At 39.5% G+C, this 21,429-nt stretch overlaps 1 protein-coding gene across 1 annotated transcript in view; it reads left to right on the top strand.

The window, feature by feature from the left end:
- The window catches only part of CEP83 (centrosomal protein 83), a 38,797-nt gene extending 17,601 nt beyond the window's left edge, over positions 1–21,196 (top strand). The window contains exons 7-16 of the mRNA XM_065406005.1: positions 309–444; positions 4,236–4,346; positions 6,032–6,176; positions 6,317–6,466; positions 7,156–7,231; positions 10,518–10,675; positions 11,511–11,640; positions 16,557–16,660; positions 18,648–18,825; positions 20,234–21,196. Of these exons, the coding sequence (XP_065262077.1) occupies positions 309–444; positions 4,236–4,346; positions 6,032–6,176; positions 6,317–6,466; positions 7,156–7,231; positions 10,518–10,675; positions 11,511–11,640; positions 16,557–16,660; positions 18,648–18,825; positions 20,234–20,419 (1,374 nt within the window). The 3' untranslated portion in view covers positions 20,420–21,196. The remainder of the gene's footprint in view (positions 1–308; positions 445–4,235; positions 4,347–6,031; positions 6,177–6,316; positions 6,467–7,155; positions 7,232–10,517; positions 10,676–11,510; positions 11,641–16,556; positions 16,661–18,647; positions 18,826–20,233) is intronic.
- Positions 21,197–21,429: the final 233 nt, after the last annotated feature.

The raw sequence follows: 21,429 nt of genomic DNA, 5'->3' as shown, positions 1-21,429 counted from the left end.
GTCTGTGGGATCCCGGGAGCACCCCCACACTCCAACCATACCCTAGCCCTGAGGCCCCCCCCCACACCCAAACTGCTGCTGCTGGCCCTGAGCCAGCACCGGCTGCTGCAGAAATCACGGAAGTCACTGAATCCATGGCTTCCATGACCTTAATATACGCAGCCTTAATATAAATATGTAATATGTAAGCCAGTCGTGCCCAAAAAGCCCTAATCAAGATTGGGACCCTTTGTTCTATACAATGTACAAATGCATATCAAGAGATAGTTGCTGCTCCAAAAAGCTTATAAATACTTTTTTTATTCAAGGCAGAAAAGCAGTCAGCTAAGCTCCAGATTGATCGCATTGAAAAAGAACTACAGCTGAGTAATGAGCAGAATACTCTCTTAACCAGCAAATTACACAAAGCTGAACGAGAAATCAGTGCCTTGGCCACTAAAGTAAGTGCTTTTGTGGTATCAGCAATATATTTTCACATCTGGTTTCAAGCTGAAGAAAAGGCAGTTTCATCTGACTTTTTAAAACCATGTTTCACTTTATTTTTAATATAGAACTCTTTTCTGCCCTTTCAAAGTCTATGGTACCCGTAATAAATGTTCTTTAATTATAGCTGGCAGGATAGATATGGAGTCTGTACTGCTACAGAAAAACATGATCACTATAAGTGTCTTTGGAGTCTGAGATTTTTATCCTTATCTCATTCTGTGGATTTTTGTTTGTTTTTTTATGATGTGGTGCTTGAAGAGCCACATTAGTACCATACTAGATTTTTCCAACCGCTAATAAAATATGTCTGGTGCTATCAAATAAGGGTTGTGATTGCTTACTTTAATAAAAATCATCAGGTTATAGTGACAAAGCTAAACAAAAGTGCTAGAACTTGAAACAAAAAAGAAAATTGGATTATCAAGATTTGGTTTCTGGTGATTTTTAAAATAATTCTAGCTAAGAACAAGAACAATGTTACTTGTCTAATGAATCATTCATTTTATAGACTGAAGTAAAGAACTCTGTTTTGTATTTTCCTTTCCTCCTGGAATTGCTCTAAAAAGTGCCCATCTGGTGACTTTCTTCTAACAATCAAAACAACTTAATTTTCCAGAAATATTATTTGACTTAATGTTAGCTTTACTTCTCATTTGTATATCAGAAAATATACTCAGAATTCTAGTCCCAGAGAAGAGGATGTGTGGACAGACATTATTTTAACAATCCTCACCACTTCTTCCCAGTGCATCTTGGAGAGAATTCCACTGGAAATAATAATACAAAGTAAACCTTAATACCTTCAGTCTCTACTGGAGAGATTGTGGTTAGACTGCCCACACCATTTCTGAGATTGCCCACAGATCCGCAACTTCTGATCACACACATACACCTCTACCCCTATATAACGCGGTCCTCGGGAGCCAAAAATCCCTACCGCGTTATAGGTGAAACCCCGTTATATCGGGGTAGCGGCGGCAGGGCTCCAGCGATGATTTAAAGAGCTCCGGGCTCCGGCCGCTGTGGGGAGCCCTGGCCCTTTAAATTGCTGCCCGAGTCCCACTGCGGCAGCCTTGGGGTAGCGGCAGCAGGGCTCCAGCGGTGCTTTAAAGGGCCCGGGGCTCCCCGCAGCAGCCGGAGCCCCGGGCCCTTTAAATCACTGGCCGAGCCCCACTGCCGCAGCTCCGGGGTAGTGGTGGCAGGGCTCCAGCAGTGATTTATAGGGCCCGGGGCTCCCCGCAGCAGCCAGAGCCCCGGGCCCTTTAAATTGCCGGCCGAGCCCCGCTGCCGCAGCCCCAGGGTAGCAGCGGCAGGGCTCTAGCGGTGATTTAAAGAGCCCCGGGCTCTGGCCGCTGCGTGGAGCCCGGGACCTTTAAATCACTGGCCGAGCCCCGCTGCCGGAGCCCTGGGGTTACCGCGCTATATGCGAACCCATGTTATATTGGGTCGCGTTATATCGGGGTAAAGGTGTACAATACCATGAAGAATACCTTCAACACAGTTTTGTTTTTGTTTTTTTAAATCAACAAACAAAAACTGAAACACTTATCTATTGCCTTTTGGAACATACCCCCCAAAATAATAAACACATCTATTCAAAATATTACATTATTTAACAGCTGTTGTTATCACCATAATATGGCTCAAAAAGCTAACTAACACAAGAAATGTGAAAGATGGAACAAATCACAGTCCAAATTTAATAATCCCAGAACTTGTTCAAGATGAGCTTAAGCACACCCAGTACTCACAATACAAATCAACCAAAAAGACAACCTCAGCCCTGAATTACATTTTCCCAGGCAGTATGATTCTAACCTTCTGTAGGACAAGGACAAAACACCAAACAACCCACATGCCAACTCATGTAACTTGCCACACCTAGTTCTTATTTATCTAATTATTTGATCTATCTAATTATTTATATTATAGTAGCATCTGGGGATCAGGGCTCCATCAAGGTAGGCATTGTATGAACAAATAAGAAGAAAGCCCATGTCCTGGAAAGTGAGCGCCAGGTAACATTAAAAAATAAAAATAAAAAAATAAAAAGAGGAAAAAATGAGTTAAAACAGTAGCCTGGCCCTTCCATCCCTTTTGTGTCTCGTTTGCTCCCCATCAGAAGCTGTACAAGGGGTATGGAGCCTTGGGGTTGTGTTAATTTTTGTTCTCTGTAAGACCGCAGGAGTGCTGAGGAATTTGACTAGATAGTACTGTTTTTGGAGGGTAGAAACTTCCACCTAAGCAGGTCTGCTCCAAGAATGTGTGCAGTAAGTCCCTCCAGCGCTGTGCTCCCCTCCCACTGTGCATCCAGACAAGCTTATTTCAGAACACAGGTCCTTTGAGTGCACAAGTGATTTATGTATCCTCCTTGGGTTTGCGCCTCAGAAAGCTCCTTAAGTATTTGCTGAATTGCCCTAAGATGTTCTCAACTTCATATTTAAGCATCCAAATCCACAATGTAGTTACTTAATAAGCTACTGTGTCATTCTTAACCATTTACAACTTGTAAGTGCTAGCAGATTGTAATTACATTTGTCATTGCAAATGGATTTTCATTATAAGTGCTTTTCCTCTAGATATTTAATTCTCACTGACCATGTAATTACTGTGCAGTAAGAGCCTAAACTATAGAAAGATTCATGTAGGAAGTAATTGCCTTTAGTGATTTGATGTCCTATTTAAAACTACTGTTTTTATGAGGCAGTTTTTATGCATTACAGTTTCAGAAAAGATGCATCTGGTTTCAAATTATTTTAAAACTATGAACAATTGGATTTTTAAGAAAGTTGTATAGCAAGCTATGATTTCTAGATGCTGTAAGTTGCTGTCAGACTGAACTGAATAGGGACTTTTTCAGTGGAATTATTATTATTTGTTATTTTTCCTGTATTTTTGTATCACTTCATATTGTTAGAATCTCTGTAGCTTCATTTTGGCTAGAAGTTGAGGAGGTTTAAGCCAGGATGGAAAAACATGAAAGCTAGAGTGCTGGCAGATTGACGTAAAATGGAGAAAGCATCAAGGTCTATTATACTGGACCAATGTCTTAATGAGGCACTTCAAGTGAGCAGCCTTTTCAGCACAAGCTGCACAATTTTGGGACAACTGCTTGTAGGAGGTGTACGCTTGAAAATATCAAGATACCACATTTTGTTTAGAAATACAATCTGTCTCATTGGGTGTGGAAAATCACAATAAATAAAAGAGCACAAGCTTTTTCTAAAAAGGAAGCTTTCCAGTCTGGTGCTTATAGCTGGCTGGTTCAACATGACGTATTAAAACTCTAGTATATGATACCTTGGTAACTGGTTGAGTGTCTGCTCTGAGTACATCTTTCCTATGGAGACGTATAGTGCAGAATTAAGCGTGTGCAGTAACTCATATTAACAGTTACTTGTAATTTATCCAAGAATTTCCAGTGTCTTCAATTTGAAGGATTTATGGAAAGAAAGTGGCAATGGAGTATAATTTGGGGAGTCACAGTGTATTAATAGCCTTATTGTTGCTATGTGGATATGGGATATATAGCATCCTTAACCTGGACGCTTGGTTACTCTGAAGTGGCTATATGAAAAACAGTGGATGAAAAGAATTTATTTCACAAAGTGTATCTTCTAGAATAAGCATGGATTGCCATTGTTTAAAATATTTTCTTGTAAGGAAGATGCCATTTGAAAAGCTTGGATCAAAATAATTGCTAGGGTATATTATTAGTGATTTGGTTTTATTTTCTAATTAACAGGTAGATGAACTTAAGCATTCACACAAATTAGAAGTAACTAATGTCAGACTGGAGGCAGCAAGAGCCAAGAGTGAGGTAGAAAGAGAGAGAAACAAGATTCAAAGTGAAATGGATGGTAATGTGCAATTAGTTTCTAATGGTTTCTGTTGTAACCTGCAGCTCCTATCACACTACAATAAAAATTAACCTCAGAAGAAACACACTGACTATCTGCACTACAATAGATAATCTGAAAATGAATTTGCTGTCTAAAAACATTGCCGTATCCCCTAATCCAGGTGTAGAAGGTGTCGAAGCTGTGTATGCATGACTCCTAGGTTCATTAATTTACATAAACTGGGACACATTTTAGCATAATCTGTGCTAATTCACATATTTAGATAATTTGCCTTGTCAATTTTATTGAATATTGCCAATTGTATAGTCAGTTTCTTTTTCTCTCTGTTATAATTAGTGCTTGAACTAAGGTTTTAATGTCTACAGAAGACTGCCAATGGGACCTCCTGTATTCCATGATTCTATGAAATTTGCCACAGAGTTAGACTCAAGGAGCTAGGCTTTCATTTGAAGAAAAACGATTGTTTCTAGCCTTCATGGTTTTGAAGAAAATCTTCCAAAAACAGTTGGAATGTAATCAGTGCATTTGTTATCTGCCTGAATAGGTTGACAGTCTGAAATAACAGCTTATAGGGGTGTGAATGCCAAAGCTTCCTGGGGGCAATTTAAATATCAAGACAGTTAACTGTTTCACAGCTGATCATTTTAGCAGACATTCACTTTATCCAACAATCCCAAAATATAGCCCTCATTTTCCTGGATGAAAAAAAGAAGCTGTCAAAACCTCTAGCTTCCTCCCCAAAGTTCTAGAAATATAGTTATTTGCTGTCAATACAAAAATGTGTAGTCTATTGAAAACTGAAAATGTCAGAACAAAGTAAAAACAGTTAATTTAATATTAAAATAAATAACATACTTACTTCATTATTTATTTTGATATTTCATTCCACAAACCCCTTCACTTTTAAACTTACCTGAAGCTGTTGCAGAATTTTCAGTTTCTTACTGGATTGCCTAATAAATCAAGGGTCAGGTCCATCTTGCCATTGAGTACATGGGCCCTGAATATCACATTAGTTTTCTCATTTCACTCTTCTTCTTACAGCCATATTATTTAATCATTCAGAATCACATGGGGCAGTAACTTTTCCACTACTGTTGATGTTTCCACAAATCTGTTTTCCATTATTACTGGTCTCTGGTACATTAGAGTTTTAGGTTTTCAATATAGTCCGTATTCTTCCCAATTCCACTCCATTTTGTTTTAGTGAATTAAAACAGGGGATATGCTCTGACTAGATCATTACAGTTCCATTAGTGATTTATTATTAGTTTCCCATCAACTTCAGCTTGTACTCTCTAAGTATAATGCATTTGTTCACTTAACCCTTCCATATCCACAATGGAATGTTTTATCCAGGGGCATTTGTTTAGCTAATATGGCTGTTTACTAAATCTAAATTGCAGACTCAGTTCTTAATCCAAGTCTGTGCTGCTTATTTTAGTATTTTTAGAAAAATATTTAGTCATAATTACATAAGAATTAGTCTCTAAATGTGTTTTCTATTTTAAAGTATTTTTATTTAACAGTAGTAAAAGTCTTGCGCATTTTATCTCATTAAAATGCTTGAATATTATGGGTGAGTGAAAAGTGGATTCACAGTTCCATTTTATCCGTGTTTGTAAAATGATTTTAATACTTTAAATATTTCATCATGCTGATGTATATATTGTATAAAACAGGATTGCATTCAGACAATGAAATTCTCAAGGCAGCAGTTGAACGCCACAAAGTGCTTTTAGTAGAAAAGGATCGTGAGCTCATTCGTAAAGTACAAGCTGCCAAAGAAGAAGGCTTTCAAAAACTTGCAGCATTACAGGAAGAAAAGTATGTTCACTTGTTTACTGCTCTGTTTTTAAAAAGGGTAGGGGACAGCATAACTTGTTTAATGTTGTATTCAACTGAACATTTTTGCTGTCACTTTGTCCTTGTAATAGTTCTTGTGTAAATATTGAACATTGTTTCAGGTTAGAACTTGAGAACAGATTAGCTGAGTTAGAGAAAATGAAAGTGGAACAAGATGCTTGGAGGCAATCTGAAAAGGATGAGTATGAAGAGAAATTGTGTGTTATGCAGCTGGCAGAAGAGTCTAGCAGAAGGGAGCTTCAGAATGTTAGGTAATGTATGTGGTTTTTTTTAAAAACCTTGTTTAAAATATACAAAGTGTTTTAAAATAAAAATAAAAAAATTGTAGCTTCTTCATATAAAAAGGAAAACAAAGAATTTGTAATTTAAAAAACAAAGCTCAGAGGAGTCATGGGTTACAGAATTTTATGCAGAATATCTTTTCCCCCCCAATAAATGCTGTTTAAAGTCATTTTCAATTAGTTAAATGTTAAAAACTGATCTCTTGGTGGTTGCTGGTTCAGGCCTACAGCACCAGAAACCACTCTTTCCCTAGAATTGAGCTTTTGTGAACATGTGGCAAATCAAGAGGTCTAATTTGATTGCTCCTACTCTGTAAGCACCTTGTTCTATACAAGCTTTAACTTAACAGTTGTCAAAGTTCTCGGTGGAGTTCTACAACTATCACATCCACATACCCACATGTATAAACCCCAGTGTCAAATCAAGGATATATAAAATCAGGCAAATCATTGGAATCTATGACATTAGTGCAGTCTAATCATACAGTAGAAACATGACTTCTTATTTTATAATTGACGCAAGAGTGTATTGTTGAGTATCAGCCTTTCAAATGGTTAAACAGACTTATCTGTTTAACTACTACCAAGCTGAATAGTTATGTTTTAGAATAGTTACATTTTAATTAGACAAAAATATTGATACCTATATTAAATTTTAGGTTAAAACTTCAACAGCAAATTATTCAGTCTGAGGAGTTAGAAAAAGAGAAAAGTGAAAATGCTGATCTTAAACAGGTAAGAGTTTGTATCATACTGTGATATTTTACTGTGAATGGTCTTCATCCCTTTATTCATTTAAATCAAAGAACTCTTATGTTCATAGTGAAACTTCTTTTTTTCAATGCCCTTTAAAACTCAAAGGGCAAAAATAGATAGAGGGACGGTCTTTTCTGAGCCCTTATAAATGGATTTATCACAATCTTTTGCTTCAGCTACTTATTTCTCTTTATGTATTCTAAGGATTTCAGAATTCAGAATGTTGCTGGTCCTTTGGTCTAATAAATACTGTTAACTGGAGATCCAGGTTCCATACACTTATAAACTGTTTCTCAGCAATACTTTGTATTTACATTGCACCTTTCACCCAAGGTACTTCAAGTGTTTAAACTCAGGTGAAGTGGCTTGCCAAAACTGCACCATGAATTGGTAACAGTCAGGGCCGGCTCCAGGCACCAGCCCACCAAGCATGTGCTTGGGGCGGCGCCTGGAGGGGGGCGGCGCGGCGGGGCGCTCCGGTCGGAGAGCGGAGCCGCAGCGGGCTCGCCGCCCTCCCCCCCGGCGCTCTGGCCGCCGGGGAGAGCGGAGAGCCCCGGCCGGGCTCGCCGCCCTCCCCCCCGGCGCTCCGGCCGGTCGGGGATTGCGGGCCCGCGGCCGGGCTCGGCACCCTCCCCTGCCGCGCTGGGGGGGGGGGGGGGGGCGGCCATGTTGTCTCCTGTGTAACTAATGAACCTAACAGATCCTTAAAGGAAAGGAGACTGCAGTACATATTTCATGCTTCCCTAGAATCCAGTTATGGAGCTATGTCTTTGAAAAAGCTGGCTACTTATTTAGCCAGAGTGAATTTACCAATCACAGTTTCAGCTGATAGGGAAAATAGGTAGATGTCTACAGTGGAAAAGACCAGTTAAGAGTGAGGATATTAGTAAGTGTCTTAAAAAAGCCCACCTCTCATACCAAAGACAGTTTGGGTGGAATTATCAAAAATGTTCAAGTGTTGGCCAAACTGTTCCTGTTGAAATCAGGTAAAATTCTTATTTACTTCAATGGGAGCAGTCAGACCAACACTTAACACTCCTGAAAATCCCACCCATTAACTTCATGAGTGAGTGAGTGCTGTGCCCTGTTGGCAAATGCTCTCTTCCAGATAAGTATGGAGGGGAAATAAAGCTCAAGTTTGGTTACCCAGGGATCTTCTAACTCAAAAGACAATACATAATATTTTTCACAGTTGCCGCTATGAAACAGAGTTAAATTTAGAATTCTGGCACTTACCTGAGCTCCAATTAGTTACCAGATTTAAGTGTTGTCTAATACTCCAAAACTCCTGCAACTTACTCTGCTCTTGTAAAATTTCATAATAGCTGTGACGGGTTGGATCACAGAAACCTCCTTGGGAGCTGCCACCTAATGTGCAGAGACTACCCCTGCTCCTGTTTTCCCTGCCAGCTCAGGACTCCAGCACCCTGTCTTGCTGAGTCAGACACTCCTGTCTGGCTCCAACACAGACCAAGGGTCTGAATCACTTGTCCCAAAGCTGCAAGTTTACCCAAAAACAGCTCACAGGAGTGTGCTTGTCTTTAGCACTCAGATGCCCAACTCCCGATGGGGTCTAAACCCAGATAAATCCGTTTTACCCTGCATAAAGCTTATGCAGGGCAAACTCATAAATTGCTCGCCCTCTATAACACTGATAGAGAGATATGCACAGTTGTTTGCTCCCCCAGGTATTAATACATACTCTGAGTAGATTACTAAATAAAAGGTGATTTTATTAAATACAGACAGTAGGATTTAAGTGGTTCAAAGTAGTAACAGACAGAACAAAGTAAGTCACAAGCAAAATAAAATAAAATGCGCAAATCTATGCCTAATCAAACTAAATACAGATAAGTTCCTCACCAGTTCCAGAATGCTAATCTCCCTTTTACAGGCTAATCTCCCTTTAGCCTGGGTCCAGCAGTCTCTCACAACCCCTGTAGTCTCTGTCTTTTGTTTGTTTCTTTCAAGTATCCTGGGGGGGTGGAGAGGCTCCTTCTTTAGCCAGCTGAAGACAAAATGGAGGGGCCTCCCCCGGGGTTAAATAGACTTTCTCTTGTGGGTGGAGACCTCCCTCCTATGCAAAGTCCAGCTCCAAGATGGAGTTTTGGAGTCACCTGGGCAAGTCACATGTCCCTGCATGACTCAGTCTTTACAGGCTGAAGCCATTGTCCACGTGGTATCTTGCATGTCTCCAGGAAGACTTCTTATGTGGATTGGAGCATTCCAAGATGCATTGTTCCCCAAGTGTTTCCTGATCAGGTACTTAACCTGGCGAATTCCTTCCTAAAGAAGCTGACCAAATGCCTCCCAAAGCTTACTTAGAAACCAAGCAAGCATACAGCCCATATTCTTAACCTCAAGTAGAAAATGATGTATATATGTACAAATAGGATGAATAGATATAGTAGACCATAACCTTTACGGAGATATGTTACCTGGCACAGGCAGCACAAAACATATTCCAGTTATGTCATACATACATTCATAAGCACCCCCTCCCCATAAAGCCTTATGGGGTACACCGTCACACTCTTGTAAAATTTCATAATAGCATTGTAGTTATGGGTGAAGAGGCGCATATATTATGTGCTCTTGTCTTCAGGCACATGTAACTTTTCCCCAGAAAAAAATTCTCTTTGTACTGAAAGTTCTCATACTTGTTTACAGTCCAGAGATGAGTCTGCTTTTTGTTTTTTAGAGTTTGAGGAAAATCCATTTAGTGATTTTTGAGTTAATTGTCTGGGAAAATGTGTGTTCACATTAAAGAAAACTGTTCATATGTTCTTTTGCGCTTGCAGCTGACATGCAGGGAGGCTATGCAGGGGAGTGCAGAGGTTGTACTCCCCTTCACAGTCATGTAAGGTTGGGCCACAATCCTGGCCCTTTGTAGTTTGGATAATTGAGTTACTTATTCTGTTAAATTTGTCTGTGATGCTTCAATATTTTATGAGTGTCAATGTCTCACTGCTGGGCTCTGTAATTTCTGCAAGAGCTCTAGCAAGGGATACTAAAGAGTAATGACTTTTGCCTTATGCTATCTCTCCCGCCTTGTAACCTCAGAGGAAACCTCCTGCCTTATCTACAGAAAACATATTGTAAAAGTTCCAGAGAGCGGACAAAAAAGACGTACATACTACAAAGACATAATGGGACAAATGGCCAGACATCCTGGCAACTGCCTCCTCCTCCCTCCCGTTATCCCAAATTACTTGTCACTTGTTCATATTTTCCCCTCAAATAAAAACATATTTTTCTTTGGTAGCAAATTCATGATATGCAACTCCAAGTGGCCTCACTTTCTCAGTCTGAAAATGACTTGCTCGACTCTAATCAAAAGCTGAAGGAAATGGTGGAGAGATTAAAACAAGAATGTCGAAATGCAAGAAGTCAAGCAGAAAAAGCTCAGCTAGAAGCAGAGAAGTATGATTTACATTTTTGTCTGTTTAATTCTTTTTTTTTTTTCAAGCTTGCATGTAGTTCTTTAATAGTATTTCTCACCACTGCTATGACTTACCGATAATATAATAAAGCCCCTCTTTGTCCAGATCTTAACCATATCATGAGAAAAATGAGAATTCTTAGAGTGTGCTTTTAGTTTCAACTTCCGGATGTAAAAATGGATTTCTGTCTTGTGATAACTTTAACAATATGGATACGTGTCCATTTTCTTTTCACTTACCAGTTACAATTGACCCTTGTTGAAATAAGAAATATGTGTGGGATTAAATTCTGGTCCCATTGAAGTCACTGGCAAAACTGCCATTGACTTCAGTGGGGCCAGGATTTCCCCTATGGCTTCTGTTGTAGCAATTTTTGCAGTGGATAAAGGCAAAAATGGCTTGTTTCTATATTTGAAAAGGGTTTGGCATTGCTCCAGCCACTCTCCACTTCATTCTAATGTGGCTCCCACAGGTAAAGGCAGAAATTTGTCCTGTGCACATAATTTATGGACTATCAAAAGGCTAATCCAAAGAAAAAGCCTGTACAGCCATCTGTTTTATTGGAATCAGTTTACAAAGTTAGCCATTTTATTGGAATTAAGCCAATAATGAAGTTATGAATTCAGAAGTCCAAATTTGCAGAACTTCGAGAACAGTTCAAATTTAAGTTAGATACTTCAAACATATGGTTCAAGAAGGAAAGAGTGGGTGAAATAAAGTGTATATGTCAGGGATCCTAGATGCTGACATTTATTAAAAAGAATTAATCCAGCGTTTTGTTTACACCACCACTCTTTACAATGTTGTTCTCCTAGGATGTTAGAAGACAGACGTGTAGAGTGGTTGGAAGAAAAGCATAAATTTATTCAGCGCATCACAGAAAGAGAAGAGAAGTATGACCAGGTGAAAGAGAAACTACACCGGGCTGCTGTTGCTCAAAAAAAGGCATGTTGACTCTTATTTACTTCAGTGCTTATGAAGAGGGAGAAAGCTCAGCTTTCAATTTGGGCGTGCAGCATTATTTTTTTATATTGACATTTTAATGGCAGCATCTATGTACATTAGAATGGTCCTATTGGGTCAGACCAAAGGTCCATCTAGCCCAGTATCCTGTCTTCCGACAGTGGCCAGTGCCAATGCCAGGTTCCCCAGAGAGAATGAGAAGAACAGGTAATCATCAAGTGATCCATCCCCTGTCGCTCATTCCCAGCTTCTGGCAAACAGAGGCTAGGGACACCATTCCTGCCCATCCTGGCTAATAACCATTGATGGATCTATCCTCCATGAATTTATCTAGTTCTTTTTTGAACCCTGTTATGGTCTTGTCCTTCACAACATCCTCTGGCAAGGAGTTCCACAGGTTGACTGTGCGTTATGTGAAGAAATACTTCCTTTTATTTGTTTTAAACCTGTTGCCTACTAATTTCATTTGGTGACCCCTAGCTCTTGTGTTATGAGAAGTAGTAAACAACACTTATCTATTTTCTCTACACCAGTCATGATTTTATAGACCTCAATCATATCTCCCCTTAGCCGTCTCTTTTCCAAGCTGAAAAGTCCAGGTATTTCCTCATACGGAAGCTGTTCCATACCCCTAATAATTTTTGTTGTCCTTTTCTGAATCTTTTCCAATTCCAATATATCTTTTTGAGATGGGGCGACCACATCTGCACACAGTATTCAAGATGTGGGCGTACCGTGGATTTATATAGAGGCAACATGGTATTATCTATCCCTTTCTGAATTATTCCCAGCATTGTGTTTGCTTTTTTGACTGCCACTGCACATTGAGTGGATGTTTTCAGAGAACTATCCACAATCATAGAATCACAGGGTTGGAAGGGACCTCAGGAGGTCATCTAGTCCAACCCCCTGCTCAAAGCAGGACCAATCCCCAACTAAATCATCCCAGCCAGGGCTTTGTCAAGCCTGACCTTAAAAACCTCTAAGGAAGGAGATTCCACCACCTCCCTAGGTAACCCATTCCAGTGCTTCACCACCCTCCTAGTGAAAAAGTTTTTCTAATATCCAACCTAAACCTTCCCCACTGCAACTTGAGACCATTACTCCTTGTTCTGTCATCTGCTATCCCTGAGAACAATCTAGATCCAGTCTCTTTGGAACCCCCTTTCAGGTAGTTGAAAGCAGCTATCAAATCCCCCCTCATTCTTCTCTTCTGCAGACTAAATAATCCCAGTTCCCTCAGCCTCTCCTCATAAATCATGTGCTCCAGCCCCCTAATCATTTTTTTTTGCCCTCCGCTGGACTCGTTTCAATTTTTCCACATCCTTCTTGTAGTGTGGGGCCCAAACCTGGACACACTACTCCAGATGAGGCCTCACCAATGCCAAATAGAGGAGAACGATCACGTCCCTCTATGCTGTTAGCCTTCTTGGCAACAAGGGCGCACTGTTGACTTATATAGCTTCTTGTCCACTGTAACCCCTAGGTCCTTTTCTGCAGAACTGCTGCCTAGCCACTCGGTCCCTAGTCTGTAGCAGTGTATGGGATTCTTCCGTCCTAAGTGCAGGACTCTGCACTTGTCCTTGTTGAACCTCATCAGATTTCTTTTGGCCCAAACCTCTAATTTGTCTAGGTCCCTCTGTTATCCCTACCCTCCAGTGTATCTACCTCTCCTCCCAGTGTAGTGTCATCTGCAAACTTGCTGAGAGTGCAATCCACGCCATCCTCCAGATCATTGATGACTCCAAGATCTCTTTCTTGAGTGGTAACAACTAATTTAGACCCCATCATTTTATATGTATAGTTGGGATTATGCTTTCCAATGTGCATTACTTTGCATTTATCAACATTGAATTTCATCTGCCATTTTGTTGCCCAGTCACCCAGTTTTAAGAGCTTTTGTAGCTCTTTGGAGTCTGCCTGGGTCTTAAAATTTGCAGATACAAAATTACTTGTCACCTTACTGTTTACCCCTTTTTCCAGATCATTTATGAATATGTTGAATAGGACTGGTCCCAGAACAGACCCCTGGGGGACACCACTATTTACCTCTCTCCATTCTGAAAACTGATCATTTATACCTACCCTTTGTTTCCTATCTTTTAACCAGTTACCAGTCCATGAGAGCACCTTCCCTCTTATCCCGTGGCAGCTTTCTTTGCGTAAGAGCCTTTGGTGAGGGACCTTGTCAAAGGCTTTCTGAAGATCTAAGTACACTATATCCACTGGATCCCCTTGGTCCACATGCTTGTTGATCCCCTCAAAGAATTCTAGTAGATTGGTGAGGCATGATTTCCCTTTACTAAAACCATGCTGACCCTTCCTCAACAAATTATGTTCATCTATATATCTGACAATATTGTTCTTTATTATTGTTTCAACCCGTTTGCCCGGTACTGAAGTCAGGCTTACAGGCCAGTAATTGCCGGGATCACCTCTGGAGCCCTTTTTAAAAATTGGTGTCACATTAGCTATCCTACAGTCATCTGGTATAGAAGCTGATTTAAATAATAGATTACAGATTAGAGTTAGTAGTTCTGCAATTTCACATTTAAGTTCCTTCAGAACTCTTGGGTGAATACCATCTGGTCCTGGTGACTTATTGCTGTTTAATTTATCAATTTGTTCCAAAACCACCTCTAGTGATACCTCAATCTGGGACAGTTCCTCAGATCTGTCACCTAAAAAGAATGGTTCAGGTTTGGGAATCTCCCTCACATACTCAGCCGTGAAGACTGAAGAATTCATTTAGTTTCTCTGCAATGGCCTTGTCATCCTTGAGTGCTCCTTTGAACTTCGATCGTCCAGTGGCCCTACTGGTTGTTTAGCAGGCTTCCTGCTTCTGATGTACTTTAAAAAAAAATTGCTATTACTTTTTGATTCTTTGGCTAACTGTTCCTCAAATTCTTTTTTGGCCTTCCTAATTGTATTTTTACACTTCATTTGCCAGTGTTTATGCTTCTTTCTATTTTCCTCACTAGGATTTAACTTCCACTTTTTAAAGGATGCCTTTTTGCCTCTCACTGCTTCTTTTACTTTGTTGTTTAACCACGGTGGCTCTTTTTTGGTTCTCTTACAATGTTTTTTGGGTATAGATTTAAGTTGAGCCTCTATTATGTTGTCTTTAAAAAGTTTCCACGCAGCTTGCAGAGATTTCACTTTTGGCGCTGTACCCTTTAATTTCTGTTTAACTAACCTCCTCATTTTTGTGTAGTTCCCCTTTCTGAAATTAAATGCTACAGTCCCTTGGGTCGCTGTGGTGTTTTTCCTGCCACAGGGATATTAAATTTAATTATATTATGGTCACTATTACCAAGCGGTCCAGCTATATTCATCTCTTGGACCAGATTCTGTGCTCCACTTAGGACTAAATCAAGAATTGCCTCTCCTCTGTTGGGTTCCAGGACCAGCTGCTCTAAGAAGGATTAATTTAAGGTGTCAAGAAACTTTTATCTCTGCATCCCGTCCTGAGGTGACATGTACCCGGTCAATATGGGGATAATTGAAATCCCGCATTATTATTATTGAGTTTTTTAGTTTAATAGCCTCTCTAATCTCCCTGAGCATTTCACAGTCACTATCACCATCCTGGTCAGGTGGTCGGTAATATATCCCTACCGCTATATTCTTATATATGAGCATGGAATTTCTATCCATAGAGATTCTATGGTACAGTTTGGTTCATTTAAGATTTTTACTTTGTTTGATTTCACATATAATGCCACTCCCCTACCAGCACAACCTGTTCTGTCCTTCCGATATATTTTTACCCTGGTATTACTGTGTCCCATTGATTATCCTCATTCCACCAAGTTTCTGTGATGCCTATTATATCAATATCCTCATTTAATACGAGGCACTTTAGTTCACCCATTTTATTATTTTGTAATTTTATATATATATATATAATAGCAAAATATATCAGGTGTTTTAAGATAGGCATAAATTCATGTATTTGAGATTACAGTAGTTGTAATATGCTTTATAGGAGCCAGCCATGTTGTTCAATTAAATTTTTTTGGTGACCTTGGAGATGGACCAAGAATTAACCAGTAGGATGCTGTGTTAGATACCAGTAGGATGACATTTCCCTTTTTAGTAACATCTATTTGGTACATTGTTCCTCCCCAAGCAACTATCTGTTACACACCCAGGGGCTGGTAATACTGTTAATGGAAATATTGAATTTTATATTTTTGTTTCCCCCTAAAATTGCATGTTATGGAACAGCTAGCACAAAAGGAGAAATTAGTTATTAATTTTTCCAAGTCCATATGTTTTAGACCTTAATAAAGCTCAGGATTAGTTAGTAATTTTAAGCACCATAAATACATAGTACAGGATGCCTGCATCTATTTTATAAAACAGAAAACGGATGTTAGTTGTTTAACATTGATGTCGCCATCAGCAAGTGATGTCAGAGAGAAAATAAAATCTACAGTTTCTAAGGTATTATTTATATTTCTAAACAATCAGTACATGGTGAGCTTATCTAATTTGCCTATCAATTTGTCATTGTCTTACAAGACTTAGTAGCTGTTTCAATTTCCCAACAGGTGGTTTAAATTGTCTATAACCTACCCATACAACTGGATACTTTGTGTGTTGCTGGCTTTACCTTCCTTTACCGCATGTTTCCTTCAACACCGGGCATTTGGGGATTCCAAGCCTCTTTTTTGGTACATTACTTTCCTAAATCAAATAAAGGATGGAAAGCAAATGTATGCTTCCGTTTTCTTTCCACCATTTTCAACAAAATTATATCTCTTCATAAGGAAATGCTAAAAATTATGTAATCTTGTAACTGAAATTGCAGGTGCAAAGTAGATGTAACTTGATCAAAATGATCAAAACAGTTGACACAACTTCTAAGTGTTCAAAATGTGTGTGTTTGACAGAGAAAGGCTCTCAATGACAATAAACAAAAAAGGCTGCAGGAGAAAATTGAACTCTTGGAAGCAAAGAGAGAAGAACTAGAAACTGAAAACCAGGTGTTAAATAGGTAATAAAATATTAGATTTTGTTTGAATTGGTCCTTAGAATTGTAAACAAGTTGTTTTGAGGTATTTTGCTTCTAGATTGATTAATGTAATAATTCTGTAAATGAATCTCCTAAATGATTTGATTTACCATTACAAAATATTTCAGATGTGTGTAACTTACAGGTTAGTCACTGGGGCCCAATCCAACTGCATTCTTGTGGGAAGACCTGCTCCTGCATGGAGACCCATTGAAGTCAGTGTGCTGTTGCAGGATCAGGGCTGTTGGAGCTATTTTTGTACTAGGAAGCCACCATACTCTTCAGAATTAACATACAAAATCTTCTTGTTAAACACCCCCATGCAAATAAGTTATTTCCTTGTTGTGGCTTTAGCAGTTTAAAACCTGGCTGTAGTAGATTGTTAGAATGTCAATGAAAAGTTGAATTAATACTACAAGACAATTACATTTTCCAGTATTCCAAATATATTTAAAGTACAGTGGTTTAAATGTGATATATTTTCCTTTTGAATGGATTTACTGCACATGAAAGTGAAGAAGCTTAAGCTCAGCCTAAAATAGCAGGTGCACCGTACAACAGGCTAGAAATAAGTTTTCTAAGGTGACTTTAAGGGCAAACTAAATTGCAACTGTGCTGTCCAACAGGAAATATGGTTGCCTTAATTTGGTTTGTAGACATCCAAGTTATGTTTTTAAAAGTGTAATGAATTCTGATAAAGGTTTGTTGTAGATCCTTCCCACAAGGACAAACAGCTGATCTGGCTTTCACTTAAACAAATCCTTGGGTATCAACTGCCTGACACGTCCATCCAATCAGGGTTGGAAATGAAACACTGATCTCCCATCTTTCCATCAGTGCTGAATTTGTGAAAAAAAGGTGCCGGGGCTCAAGCAGTAACGATGGCATCCCTCGCACAGCATGATCTCGTGCACCACTGACAGAAGTGCCGGGACTGCACCTCAGCATGAAAAGAAGAGCAGCGGTTGAGCCCCAGCACAAATTAAGCTCTGCTTTCCTTGTAAATTTCACTGAGCTGCAGCTATGCCCTGTACTACACTTCACAGAGAGGAGATACACCATTAGCTATGTACTTTCTTCTTGATGTGTAGAGTAGGGAGCAACTGCCTGAGTGGAACAAGAGGATGATTATATCAAGCCAGTGGGCCAAGAAGCCAAATTATGTTCCTTGTCCTGCTCAGTGACATTTACAAATAAACTGCCAAGAGAGGCTGACTTTCATCCTGTAGTTGAATGCGCTAGTCAGTTAACAGCTAATAGGGTGTACACACAGTGATGTTCATTTTTCTTATGCTAGTCAGACTGAGCAGAAGGCAGCAGGAGGCTCGCATCAGAAGGTTCCATCGCAATCATATTTTGGACATTTGGGGAAAGAGGAGAAAAAGATAGTATGACTGTACCAGGAATCTCTTGAGGAGGGGGGTTGTTAGACTGGGAAGAACAGTGCTGAGAGAAGGTTAAAACAGATAGCAGGGTACAGTGTGTGAGACTAGCAGTATCACAGACATGCAGGTAAGCGGAAGTAAAGAAAAGGAAAAATAACCCAGAAGGATGTAAGAGAACCAGACTAAAATCTTCTTGGAAAGATACGACTGTTCCTGGTTCTTCCAGTGCCTTTAGAGCATATGGAGGGTCTGACTCATCTTTGATTTAAATACTTTAAAAAGCAGTCTTAACTATAGTGCTACTCACTACTGTGAATATTACATTAAAATCTGAATTTATTTCCCTGCTGTTGAGTAAATTCTAGTCTGTGAGACTGTAGTTTATATCATTTGAGGTGTAAAATGGACTTCCCAAACATTTAAACACAAATAAAGTGCTTCTCCTTGTTCTATATGGGCTATACACTTCCATCCTGAAGCAGCACTTTATTGGGAGAGTGTTTAGCAACGTGTTAGAGAGAGACATGTTTCTGTGATATGGTACTCTTAAGCATTTTGAGCAATACAAACATCTTATTTCATAGACAGAATGTTCCCTATGAAGAATACACTCGCCTTCAGAAAAGACTAAAGGATTTACAGCGCAGACACAATGAATTCCGGAGTTTAATTCTGGTTCCTAACATCCCATCGCTCAATCCAGTCAGTGGGATGTCGTCTACCTTAGTTCCTGCGCCTGAAATATCTTTTCCCCATCTGCAGGTGATGATGTATTAAATATTACTCAGATCCACATTTATTATTTCATATACCTTAGCAAAGGATGGAGTTAGTTGCTAACCTGGGACATAAATAGTGGTTACCAAAGTAAAGTTTCTGCATTAATAGTTTAGGCTATTTAAGCTAGTCACCAGACATACTGTTTAAAAGCATAAAGGGAGGAGTAATGAATGCTGTCATATTGTGGCCTAATATAGAGAGAATTGATCATATAAAATACATCTCACTAGACCCACTTCAGATGTGAATCCCTTGCTTCATTTTTGTTATGCAATTGCCATGTGGTGGTGGTGGTTTGTGGGTAACATTTAGAGCTATCTGGGCAGTCTTTTTGTGTTGTATTGAGAAATGTTTTACTTTTTGCTCCCAGCTCTGGAGCAGTTATAATGGCTACAAAATCAAAATTTGTAACAGGAAATGAAACCACCAGAAGCAGAGTTATAATTCTGTTGCATCCTGCTAGCAACTGCTTCCCTTCTCATTCCTCAAATTTACAAATCATCTGCTACTTGCCCCACCCCAGGCTCCAGACTGTTGTTTGTCCCCTCTCTTATGTTTACACCCCCAGCTGTGAATCCAGTCTCGAGCAATTCACTGGCTTTGTTATTTGGAAGAGTGGCATAGAAATGAGAGCCTCATCTGTGCATGGGAGCAAACTGAGGGTATGTCTACGCACTGCAAAGAAAAACCTGTGGTACCTGGGTCAGTTGACTTGGGCTCAGGGCTAAAAAATACAGTGTAGACATTTGGGCTCAGGCTGAAGCCTGGGTTTGAGACCCTCCCGCATTGCTGGGTTTCAGAGCCTGGGCTCCAGGCTGAGCCTGAATGTCTACCCTGCTATTTTTACTCTGAAGCGTGAGTCCTGCAAGCCCGAGTCAGTTGACCCAGGCTCTGAGACTTGGTGCCATGGGTTATTCTTTGCAGTGTAGATGTACCCACAGAAGGGAGATTCCAGTAGCACTTCCCTGCCCCCAGGATCAAAGAGGTGTTTGGTGAAAAACAGGACAAAGTGTCAGAGGGAGAAGAGGCAGCTCCCTCTGCCTCCCTCCGGCCATGTAGTTTGCTCTTCCACTAAGAGGTTGCCCTGGTATTGGCTCCTGCCTCCCCACCTGTGTCCATTTGTTAGGCTCTGAAGTGCACTGCCTAGGGAGCGCCTGTCATTCACATGCACATTCCCCACTGATGTTCATGTCATGAACGTCAGGGGCAATGCTTGAAAGCAAATAGAATAAAGACTTTAAAAAAAAAATCTTGTTTTCACATAAGGTAACTTTAAAAGCACTTTTATTTAAAACAAGTAAGTAAAGAGGACAATGTCTCTGCAAGTGTTACAAAATGTAATTTTTTATTTTTATTTTTATTTTTTTTTGCTGTGTCCCCTAACTCCAAGGAGGAACAGCATCAAAGGGAGCTCTCCCTACTTCGTAAGCGGCTAGAAGATCTAGAAACCACACAGAGAAAACAGCTGCAAGAGCTCGGGCCACGTGGAGAGCGAGTTAGGCTGGGAGTGGATAGTGACTCTGGTAGAAGCAGGATAGTTGAAGAGGATGATATACAAATCGAGGACTCCAAATAAAGCCTGCAAGTTTTAATTACCACTTAACTTCACTACGTTTTCCTTGTGTAGGGTTTTTGAGTGCTTTGCCAAAAACATATTTGTATGTGCCTCACATTAGAAGAAAGGATGAAATATAATCTATATAGTTTTGTATTTTTGATGGAACGCAATGAGTTTAGTCAAACATCATAATTCAAGGAAAAAGAATGACGACACTTCGATATACCAGTAACCTGGAAGACATTTCTCAAAGCATATGCAATGATCGAGTTGCACAAAAAATGATTCTTTAAAAAGAATTGTCAAATTTTGGGTTGCATTTTAAGCCATTTAGAAAAAAAACTTGTTGGGAAAAATCCCTTGGAATAACTGTTTGTTCAGGGATTTTCCCCTGCCCCTCCACCCACTCAGCCTTTCTGTTACTGTGAAATTGTGCTGTGTTGCTAGCACATTTTTCTTTAATTTAAAAAAAATAAATAAATAAAAATCTCAAAACACATGATACAGGATCTGCAAAGAGATGAAGGAGGAGGAAAATAGATCACATTTTGGACAAAAACAGGACCATAACAATGTACCTTTTGTATTTTTAATATAAAAAAATAAAGTTATGGGAGAACATGGCTAAGTAACAATCAAGGTTTTTATCAAATGCTGCATTATAGATGAAGTATGAATATTTGCCTTTTATATCTTTTAGAGAAGTCTCAATTTGTATTTAATATATTGTGTCTTTGTTTACTTAAACCTGATCACATCTATTTATTCAAGGTTTAATATATTTTTTTTAATTCTCTGCCTTCTTGTATTTGTTTTTCATTTAACTAGAGCACTGGTTTGATATCAGGAAACTTATAGGGACTGAGTCTTTTTCTCTGACCCGATGAGAGTTTAAATCTTTCTGGTAGTGCTGCAATGGTTCTTTTTTTCCTATTTCATGTGCCCACAGCCACTTCCTGGAACATGAAGCTATAGCATGAACAAGCACATAATGTCAAGTATCAGAGGGGTAGCTGTGTTAGTCTGAA

The sequence above is a fragment of the Emys orbicularis genome, chromosome 1 (genome assembly GCF_028017835.1).
Source record: "Emys orbicularis isolate rEmyOrb1 chromosome 1, rEmyOrb1.hap1, whole genome shotgun sequence".
Taxonomy (NCBI): domain Eukaryota; kingdom Metazoa; phylum Chordata; order Testudines; family Emydidae; genus Emys; species Emys orbicularis.
This window is presented reverse-complemented; position numbering and strand designations above follow the sequence as displayed.